General features: G+C 38.5%; 1 protein-coding gene across 1 annotated transcript; it reads left to right on the forward strand.

Moving 5' to 3' along the window:
- Positions 1–228: 228 nt before the first annotated feature.
- Positions 229–11,600, forward strand: Tbx22 (T-box transcription factor 22). The gene is given in 8 exon segments (XM_087196611.1): positions 229–569; positions 1,161–1,353; positions 2,200–2,301; positions 3,761–3,935; positions 4,896–5,060; positions 5,724–5,788; positions 6,137–6,222; positions 9,288–11,600. Coding segments are annotated over 8 exon segments (1,575 nt in total). The 5' UTR covers positions 229–394; the 3' UTR covers positions 9,902–11,600.
- Positions 11,601–11,807: the final 207 nt, after the last annotated feature.

Below are 11,807 nucleotides of genomic sequence, written 5' to 3' on the forward strand. Positions count from 1 at the left end.
ACCAGGTCCTGGAATTAGGGATTTGGGAACTGATGATCAGCACATGTCCACTGTGAGAGCGGAGACAGAAAAAGGAAAGAGCACTAGACTGGGGGATTTAGATGCCAGCTTAATTTTTTTACCCTTTCATTTTCTCCATTTTAAAAATTGTGTGTGTGTATATATATATATATATATATATATATATATATATATATATATATATATATATATATGTTCTCACACAGTATTTATTGTTGTTTTGTTTTGTTTTTGTTTTTCTCATTATTTTGGATTTGGGAATTTTTCTGTGTAATTCTCTCCTGTCATCTCCACCCTCCCTCTTTCTGCTTCCCCTCCCAAGCAAGCTCAGGTTGAAACTTTGCTGAGCTCATTCACTTCGCCCCCTCCAGGGATGGCTCTGAGCTCTCGAGCCCACGCTTTCTCTGTGGAAGCCTTGGTGGGGAAATCCAGCAAAAGAAAATCACAAGACCCCAGGGAAGAGGTGCAGACTGATCTGAAGGAGGAAAATAGCAGAGAGCAAAGGGAAGCAAGAAGAAACAGCGTTGTAGGGAAGAGTCAGCAGCCCGGTGAGTATCCGCAGCTAATTCCTTTTCTCCTAGCCCTCCTTTCAGCCTCTCATGCTTGCTTGATCGATTCACATTTCTCAGCCTGGCTCACCTCGCTGTGAGAGAGTGGCTAGCCCTACCCAATAATATCCTCGCCCAGCTTTACAGCCAAGTAGCTCGCTGAGGGACACCTCTACCACCTAATTTTAAAGAGTTTCAGAGCGTCTGAATCCCGCTGCGGAGTACTATGTTTCCTTTGTAGTGAATCTGAGGATCTCTCATACTTAGGAAGATGTGAGGCTCACAGAACCCCTAGGTAGTACAGTAAGCCAAGCCAGAGGATAGCTGTTCCTCAAGGTAACAAGCAGGATGTGCTCCTAAATTCAAAGGGGACACAGCCTCAGACAGGAATGTCTCCTGGAGTGTGTGGATAAGCATATCTATAGGGACATACTCTCTTCATTAAGGAATTGCAGTGTTGTGGGGAGCTTGTGGATCTACCATCAGGGAAGGGAGGGGACAAGAGCTGCCTGCTCCAACTTAGGAAATGCCAGAAGGGCATGCACAAGGTGAGAAGCTCTCTCAAACCCTGGGCATCTCTGTGTCCAGCAGAAAAGCAACCCAAGACAGAGTCTTCAACAACTACTTTCTCAGGCTGTGGTGGAGGCAGCAGCAGTTGCAGCAATGGCAACAGTCAGAAAAATTTGGAAGAGGACGATGTTATCCAAATGGAACTTCAGGGATCTGAGCTGTGGAAGAGATTCTATGACATCGGGACTGAGATGATCATTACCAAGGCTGGCAGGTTTGGCCCTGCTCAAACTTTTCATGAATCACTTATGACACAGTAGGCACTTAGTGTATCATTCTACTTATAAGTGGAGACTCCAGTTTTGTGCTCTATTACTCCCTCTTGCTACTACTTGGTACACATTAGAAAGCCACAAGCTCTTCAATTTATTGAGCTTGGACATACCTAGCCCTATGTAAACAGATTATTCCTTTTCTGCACATCTTGACTCCAAGAATTCACTGTCCAGCTTCTGCCCGTTATATATGACAAAAATCAGACCTGCCCAGGCAGGTGCCATATGTCAACTCCATGTCTTAGGCTGAGGCCAGAATTCTAAATTTTAAGCCTCACAAATACCATAGGACAATAATCCATTCCACAGGCCCTTAGCCCACCATACCTGGCCAAAGTCACTGTGAAGTGAGACTTTCCCAGGGCTACCATCTGGTATGAGGCAACCCTTTTATGGCAGCTGAGTGATTTTTTTATCAGTCTTCCTATTTTCAGCCTTTCTCCAATCTGTCCACAGACCTTACTGCTGAAACACAGGGAAAGGCACAGAACCTTTTCTTTCTTACTTTGTCTGTTATAACTTTTTATTATGGGGTATACAGAGAGGAATTATGAACAAAGCTTTGTGTTAAGGATATTCTGCTTCACTCAGAAATCCTGGACTTTTCAATCAGGCATATTATCAATAGTCATTCCTAGTATAGCAAATATCATTCCCTAAGCCTGTTATGGAGTAGGAAGGGTTTTGTCAGTCTCTTTACCTTTTACTGACATAAGCATTTGTCCATATCCCCTTCCAAACGTCTCTAAAATTTCCCAGACCAGTCCCTATTTTCTTTCCCACAGGCGGATGTTCCCCTCTGTTCGGGTCAAGGTGAAAGGGCTGGACCCAGCGAAGCAGTACTATGTGGCTATTGATGTGGTGCCAGTGGATTCCAAACGTTATAGGTAACTGGGCCCAAATGAGACTATCCCACACTCAGCATTTTGACCTTCAGACTTATAACTGTACAGTATGACCTTTAAAACTGTAACACATGGAGAGGAAGGTTGTCTTTCCTTGGGCTTGGCAGTTGCATTTTGTAGTAGGTTTGTTCCTCTCTTTCTTCCTGGGGATATGTGTGCCAATTGATAATTTAATGTACACCTAGACCTCTAGCCTAAACACTGTTCTGGCATTGGTTATGTAAACTGTGGAAGGTATAGGCTCTGGTGACCAGGAGGGAAGAAGTGTGAAGGAATTTGGGGAGAAATGCCCTAGGCTTTATGTAGGTCCAAGGATTCACTAAAATCTGGGGTGTGCTTCTTTGGTAACAGGTAGCCACTGGTTTGTCCCAAGGCTAGTAGAGAGGTCATTATGCCTAGGCTCGTATTTTGTGCTTTCTTTAGCCATTTACCTGAAGTGGTGGTTAGGTCTCAGGGGGTAGGAGAACCTATTCACACTTTTCTCTTTAAGCCCTCTACTAAGAGCAGGCTGAAAGTGGCTGAATTGTTTAAATCTAATTGGATCTTCTGAGCTAGCAGCACAGAAACACTGTCCTGCTGATGTTTTGACTCAGAGAGTTAGAGGGTAGGGCACTGTGAGAGTAGCATGTACTACAATCTGAGTATTTGATCTAGAGGTAGACGAGGTGACTGATCCCCCAGAGAGAGAGCCTGCCTGGAGACCAGTGCTGATTTTTAAGGCAAGAAAAAAGTATGCCTCACCAGACTGTTGTAACTATGGCCTCCAAACAGCAGAATAAATTGTTTGATTTTCTACATTGCAGTTGATTTGAGAACACAGAGCACAAATTGAAATTTTGATTAAGAATATATATATATATATTCCCCAAGATAAATGCAATTAGTATGTATCAAAAACATATACTAATAAAAAAGACTAAGAGAAAGAACAACTGAGAGTTTGAGGTTGGAAACAACAGGCAAATTAGCCCTAGACTGCATGCAGTATAGTTCCTGGGAATTTTCTGGTGTGAAAAGCCTTACTGATGAAATGGCTTAGACAGTGACTGGTATCAGTAGACTAGATAGATACTCTGCTCAGCTTTTCACTTCCTTGATGTTTCTCACCAATGCTGGTGCTTTTTTCTGGCATCACTGCACATTGATATGGTTTAGATAAATTTCTGTTGCTATTTCCATGAGTAAACACAAACCAGACTTGAACATCTCATGATATTTTACTTATCCTGGCACTTTGTCACATTTTCAAAATACGCTTATTTACTTTTTGTTTTTTTGCTTCTGAATCCTCTTTGGAAATCAAGATAAATCTTCTGCTACCTGCCTTTGAGATCAGAGGGCTAATCTTTGGGGAGGTGCTTTGTACCAGAAACAGAAGCTAGCCTCTCATGCTCCTGGTTTTGGTTGGCTGAGCCTAATGCCAAACCCTATGCCTTTTCAGATATGTGTATCACAGCTCACAGTGGATGGTAGCTGGGAATACTGACCATTCATGCATCAGTCCTAGATTCTACATCCATCCGGACTCTCCATGCTCAGGAGAGACCTGGATGCAGCAGATCATCAGCTTTGATCGAGTGAAACTCACTAATAATGAGATGGATGACAGAGGTCATGTAAGTGAACACAATGTTTCCCTCTGAAAAGGGAGATTTCAAGGCTTCTGCCCACAGGTCATCCTAGACAGGTCAAAGAAGCTTGTCTCAGTGTGGACTTTGGGAACTGTATAAGCTCTGTGCCTATGAGTAAAAGAAATAATGAAAGGCTCATGAAACCTGTGGCTCCTGAGAGTGCTGGCAGTTTAAAATGGTAAGAATAGGGAGTTTAAAGCCTGAAAGAGATCTCTTTAAGACAGAATTCCATTTCTAAGAGAGTGGGAGAGAACACTTCTTGGGGCTGCTAGTCACTTGACCTCCGGGGTAATCACAGTGGGTTCTTGCCTTCTCTGGACTTCACACAATTGTTAGGTAAACACCTTTGATATAATGCAGAAGGAGGATGCAAGTGGAGAACCAGAATACTGACTGAAAATTCCCCCCACAACCTGTTCTCATGAAAGTCAGTCCCTTCCTGTTTTTAGATCACATGGACCTTGAGCTGTTACCCTACATACATTCCTGCCTCTGCCTTGCCCATCCTGGCGCTGTGACAGCCACAAAAGAAGAGAGGGAAGCTACCAGGATTAGGAGGTGGGAAATGTTAGAAGGTTGTTCATCACATTTAGACCCATCAGTTACTGCTTGAAGAACCTATGGCAAGTGGTCAGGTCTTAATGAATCTTCTGTATTACCTGGCTATGCACATTTGGAAGCAGGAAAAGGCCTCAGTCTGAAATTTGAATCAGTGCTGCTTATTGTTTCTGAGGTGATTTTCTCTGGAAAGCCTTCACCCATGAGGGGCTCTGTACAGGGAGAAGCGGCACAGAAAAAACTCCTTACATACAGTTACCTTATCTTCCCTGGTTTAGTCTTATCTTTTTCTTTATATGTGCCAGAATTGGGGGTGGCCATGAGAGAGGAACAGTGTTGGAAAGTGAAGCCAGTTTTTCTGGCAACGTTGGACCCTTTCTCCCCCAGATCATCCTGCAGTCTATGCATAAGTACAAGCCTCGTGTGCATGTGATGGAGCAAAATAGCAGGGTTGATTTGTCCCAGATTCAATGCCTGCCTGCTGAAGGGGTTAAAACATTCTCCTTTAAAGAAACTGAATTTACCACAGTGACAGCTTACCAAAATCAACAGGTAAGCTGGCCAAGGGCCAGATGAGATGGAGTAGCCCCTGAAGAACTTGGGATAGAGGCAAGCTGCACTCTAGGATTGCATTTAATTAATTAATTAATTAATTAATTTTTATTGTGCATGTTTGCAGTACATGTTTACATTCCTTGTGGGGAGTTGGTACATGTACATAACACATCTTAATACTTTTTAAAATCCCCTTTCCCCTTCTTTCCCTCTGTGTATGTTTTTATGTTATTTTTTACCAGTATATGTGTGTAATACATAACATTTACATTCCCTTTGGGGAACTGGTACAAGTACATAGCATATCTTAATTCTTTTTTCATCCCTTAACCCTCCCTCCATCTTTTGATCCCTTCCCATTTAAGAAAAGTCTATCTCCCTATTTCCTATTAACAACTGAAAAAAATCATGGCTTTATTTCATTATCATCGAGTCAAATTTGATAATAAATTATGTGATTCTTGTGTTGTAAAGGGTAGCAAAATGAAGGGGCCAAGAGATAGTCATCATAAATTTGACTTATGTATATATTTGCATTTATTTAAAGTGCCACATGACAAGTTTCAGTGTTGTGTAGTTGTTGTAACCATTATAAGCAAGGGTGACAGTGCTGTTAGTGAGAAAACTGAATTTCTATTTCTCTTTCTTTTGAATTTATAGATTACCAAACTGAAAATAGACAGGAATCCCTTTGCTAAGGGATTTAGAGATCCAGGAAGGAACAAGTAAGTAGCATAACAATCAGAATAAGTATTTGTCCAGCCCTTTTCGCAAATATTAAAAATAATGAAACTGTGGCTCAGAGATGGAGATTTTTAAGCTTTTTGAGTAGGAGTTAGAAAGGAAGGTGATTAGAGGTTTGTTTCCAAAATCTTGCCTTCTCCCCTCTCTCTTAACTACTTTTAACATATTGCTGTTGTAAAATACTGTTTGAATTTTATTTAGAAGTCTAGCTATAAAAGGAAAATATTTCAGATAGTAACCCCTAAAAAATATAAAAAGTTTATAAATATAAATGACTATTTTTAAGAATTGCATTCTGGGATTGCTGAAAGTTGAATCTCTCTTTTTAGGGATGTATTTGATGGACATTTAGAGACCAACACATGGAGGCCTTCTCTCATGCTGGAATTAAAAACTTTTGGTGCAGACTCACAAAGTAAGCAAACTTGTAAAATTTAGTTTTATTTTTTACCTATTAATGAAACAGAAACAGCCAGACTCTTGTGCAAAATGTACAAGAGGATTAGTATATGCTAGTAAATATATGCTTAAAAGCAAGTGGATGTATATTTACTTGGGTGAAGTAAGAGGCAAAAAAGGAAGAGGGTTGCCATGGAGGAACAGAAGAGAACTGGGGAAATGGTGGAATTGCTGATATCTGTCTTTGAGTTATCTCACAGCCTTACTCCCAGATCTCACCTGGATTCTTCAGTATCTCACTGTCTCATATTCAGGATCTGCTTGTGGTCTGATTTGCAAATATATTAGCTATAGAAATGATATTTTAGGTCTTATGATAAATATTCAACATATTTTAAAATTGTTCCCTTTAAATTATATAATTTATCTCCAAATTTCCTTTTCTGTGAGTACATATTGAAATTAAGACTGTCATCAAAATTAATTTATGTGAATAAATGTATATTTTCATATCATTTTCAAACTCTCAAAAGTCATTGAACATTTGATACCTGATATCAAAGTACTCTGGTGTTCATAACATGTAGGATAAAATATATGATGAACAAGATATAAAAACTAGGAAGAGAAATGCAAGTATACCACTATAACATTCTTTAATGTGAAGTAGCATACTACTACTTGAAGGTAAACTATAAGTCAAAGATAAATACTATGAACATAGAAAAAACATAAAAATGTTAAATTTAAGAAGCCAACAAAGAAGCTCACAGGACATACAAAAATAAGATATGGGATAAATTTGGCATGTATGCTATAACTTATTCTTTTTTTTAACTTATTCTTACTTTTAATTATTTTAATCCTTAAATTTTTAACTTGCATATAGAAACAAAATTATATATATTAATGTGGTATCTTACGATGTTTTGATGCATGTATAGATCATACAGTGTTTTCATCAGTTTAAACATATCTCCTCAAATATTTATTTTTTATAGGGCAAAAAACTTCAAAATCATTTATTCCAGTTTTTTGAAGTGTAGAGTACATTATTATCCATAGTCACCCTATTATGTACACCAGAGTTTCTTGCTCATGTCTAACTGTAATTCATACTCATTGATCAACATTTCCCCATCTCTTCCTCACCTCTACTCTTCCTAATTTCTGACAACCATCATTTTACTCTCAACTTCTATGAGATCAACTTTTTTGTATTCCACATATGAGTGAAATCATGCAGACTTGTCTTTCAGCCTCACAACTAATTTGACTGCCACAATCATTTTAAAATTTGCAAGGTATTTGTTCTCGAGTAGCATATTATATAGCTAAATAATAATAATAATTAGATAAAGCAAACTTTTGGGTAAAATAATGTATACTTTCTTTTACTCTGATATTTAACAATAAGTAGAAGAATTTTTATTTGCAAGAAGTATGAAGTTGGGGCTAGGGATTTAGCTCAGTGGTTTCACCACCTGCTGCTCAAGAGCAAGGACCTGAGCTCAATCCCCATTACTAAAAAAAAAAAAAAGAAGTATGAAGTTTTTTTTCCTTTTGCCTTTACTCCATTAGAGTTCCATGTCTGAACACTAATCAGATCAGATCATTTATATTATTCTTAGTTTGAATTTTGTATGATACCGTATCAACCAATTGAAATGTGAAAAAATCAAGTCTAATCATTTGTTGAACCATCTCACTGTCTTGACTGTATTGATATAGTTTCAGGAATTGCATAAAATATTTGAACACTTATTATACAATATCAATTTAACTAATAGAATATAGGTAGCACTCTTTTAAAATATCCAAGTCATTGTAATGTGCATCAATTTTAAAAGTTAAAGATTATAATTAATTGATAATTTAAAATTCACTGTTTTCTTAATCATTTAAGATGTCCAGAATGTGCTCAAATTGTAAAAAGAGGAATATCAATATACTTGCTACTCTGCTGATGAAAGACTAGGCTGTATCTATATACAAAAAAAATCTTAAAAATTGTAACACCAACTCCCCTACATATTCATCAAATCTGGTCCATAACCAATTGTCTAATTGAATTCAAATGTTTACAAAAATAAGATCTAAAAGCTAGACTTTCCTAGACCTTATAATTATCCCTAATTTTAGTAGATGCTGGGCAACCATAACAGATCCCTGGATAACAAAATCTGAATATTTTCATTTTTACCTTAATATTTCTTAACTTGCAAACTTATCTTCAGCTCTTGATGTAGTGAACCATAGAAGTCTTGCCATCCATGATTTTTGTATAAGTAAAAAAGCTAATGGTTTTAAATATAATCTCATTTATGCAATAATATTTTCAGGAATTATTTTTATCACGTTGAAGTTGTTTATCGAATCACAAATGATTTCTTCAATTATTTTAACTACATCATTTAAGTATAATTTTTAAAAATTTAAATACAAAAAGCTAATTTATCTGGGCATGGTGGTGCTTGTCTGTAATACCATCACTTGGGAGGATGAGGCAGGAGGATTGCCACAAATTGAAAGCCAGCCTGGTCTACATAGTGAGTTCAAAGTTAGCCTGAATTAAAGCAAGACCCTCTCTCAACAAAACAAAACACATCTATTTTTTCATAAGGTATTATTGACTGAGTCATATAATTGGGATTATTCTTTTTTTGTTTTGAGAAGAGGTCCCAATAAATTGCCCAGGCTGGCCTTCACATGCAGTACTCCCAACTCAGCACTCAAAGTGGCTGGAATTACAGGCAACAGAGCGTTGTTCTCCGCTAATTGGGATTCTTCTATAGTACTTCACTGGATAAATATGGTTCACTTGTCTAATATAGTCCTTGATCATAGTGAATGTTCATTATATGATACACAGTATGTAGCAAAAGTAATAATGATAGTAGTAATACAGACACTATTCAACTTCAGTCAGAGGAATTAACATGTCTTTTCCCATGGAAGCTGAAAGAAATGTGAATTTGCAAGGAAATCTAATCTGGCATAAAACAGGAATAGTGATTTACATAATACTGATTCAGCAAGAATATCAAGTTCATTGTTCATTGACTGAATTATCATTCACAGGTGGAAGCAGTGGCTCATCTCCAGTGACCTCTAGTGGAGGGGCTCCCTCTCCTTTGAACTCCTTACTTTCTCCACCTTGCTCTCCACCTACATTTCACTTACGTACAAGCTCCCTTGGAATGACCTGTCCAGAGGCATTCTTGCACAACATTAACTTGCCCCTTTGCTACAAGATTTGCCCAACTAATTTTTGGCGACAGCAACCTCTTGTCCTACCTGCTCCTGAAAAACTGTCAAGCAGCAACTGTTCTCAATCTTTAGCCCCACTCATGATGGAAGTGCCTACGTTATCTTCCTTAGGGGTTACCAATTCAAAAATTGGTTCATCTGAAGACTTCAATGAGCAATGCCTTCAAGCAGCTCATTCTGCCAATCAAATGTTATATGGAATACAGTCACCTGGCAACATTTTTCTACCAAACCCCATTACCCGGGAAGCACTTGGTTGCTCATTTCACCCTTCCTATGGCTTTTATAGGTAAAACTTCTCTATGCCATCTAGACTGGTAAATACTGCCAACCATCTCAAAAGAAATAACAATAGTCAAGTGTCTTTTACAGAAGGCAAATGTAATCATACTCATTGGTATCCAACAATCAACCATTGCATTTAATGGAGAAATCTCATTTTTAAAACAATTGTATATAAGCACCTGTTTTCTTTATTTGTAGTCTAAGAAATATCACAACCTATTAGGTTTTAAAAACTGCATTACCAGGGAAGGAAGCTCCCCGCCTCCATCCCAGGCTCCTAGGGCAGAGAGGGTGAGCCGGTCCCAGCACCCAGAAGGAAGCTCCCCCACCACCATCCCAGGCTCCTAGGGCAGTGAAGCTCAGCCAGTCCCAGCACCCAGAAGGAAGCTCCCTACCTCCATCCCAGGCTCCTAGGGCAGTGAAGCTCAGCCGGTCCCAGCACCCAGAAGGAAGCTCCCCCACTGCCATACCAGGCTCCTAGGGCAGTGAAGCTCAGTCGGTCCCAGCACCCGGAAGAAAGCTCCCCCGCTGCCATCCCAAGCTCCTAGGGCAGAAGTGGGCACCAGAAGCACCACTCCCCCTGCCATGGAAATGAGAAGACACACAAACAAGCCTCAAAAACAGACTTCTGGATCACCTACAACAACCCCAAAGGGAAACAAGATGGAACACTCTGATACTCAAACCACCTGGACTCTCTGAACTGGCAACAAAACAGGATCTGGGAAAAATGAAATCAGAAATAATTACTCAGATAACAGCAAAGATTGTGCTCATGGTGCAAGACATGATTACTAAATCTAGAGAGGACACAGATAAAAAAATAGAGGATCTGAGGAATATGATGGAATCCCAACATAGGAAAGAAATGGAATCCATAAAACAGATACAAACAGATTTCCAAGAGATTAAAAAGTCCATCAAAAGTCTGCACAGCAGAATGAACCAATGTGAGGATAGAATTTCACATATAGAAGATAAGATTACAATTAGTGAGGAGGAAAAGAAAAATTGCTTTAAAATTGTAAGGGAACATGAGAAATCAATCCAGCAGCTGATAGACGATGCAAAGAAGAATAACATAAGACTGATTGGAGTCAATGAAGAAAGAGGAGAGAGTGCAGATGACATAAAAAAAAACTGTTCACAGAAGTGATGGTAGAAAACTTCCCAAGGAGGGGAAAAGAACTTGACATACAGATAAGTGAGGCATATAGGACTCCAGCTAGCTTTAATTAAAAAAAATCTATACATAGGCATCTAATAGTTAGGATTCCAGAAATCCAACAGAAGAATAAAATTCTACAAGCAGTGAGAGAAAAGAAACAAATCACATACAAAGGAAAGCCCATCAGAATCACAGCCGACTTATCAATGCAAACCCTCAAGGCAAGAAGAGCTTGGACTGATGGATTTCAAGCCCTAAAGGAAAACAGCCTCCAACCCACACTGATGTACCCTGCAAAGCTATCTTTCAAATGGATGGAGAAATAAGATACTTTGATGATAAAGAGCACCTCAGGAACTTCATGAATACCAAACCAGCACTCCAAAAAATTTTATACAATACCCTAGGAAAAGACAATGAGGATCACAACCCCAGGAAGCCCAGCAGAATGAATTCATTGGGGGTCACAAATTAAACATAAAGGGGGAGAATCCAACAAAAAGAAAAAGTCATGACAAGGGTTTTAAAGCTTTTAACTTCATCTCCCTAATGAGTGCATAATTCAATCTTATTATTGTACTGATTAGTATTGTTCTGATTCTAGAGTTGCACACCATTCCTTGTGCTATACTGGCTATTTATCATCTTCTTATGTCTGCATTTTAATTGGGTTGTCTATTAATGAGCTCTAAGAATTCTTTATATATTCTGGTCATAGGTTATATGCATTGTAAATATGGTCTGTTTAAGGACTACTTTTCATTTTAATGATGTCATTTAAAGTTCTAAATTTTGATGGAATCTCATTTATCAAATTTTTTCTTTTATACATCATGTTTTTTGTATCCTAGGTAGTTCTTGCCTACCCTGAATTCATA

This window comes from Heterocephalus glaber, unplaced genomic scaffold (genome assembly GCF_053883595.1).
Source record: "Heterocephalus glaber isolate CG9 unplaced genomic scaffold, H.glaber_assembly_v1.0 deba00001613, whole genome shotgun sequence".
NCBI classification, from domain to species: Eukaryota; Metazoa; Chordata; class Mammalia; order Rodentia; family Bathyergidae; genus Heterocephalus; species Heterocephalus glaber.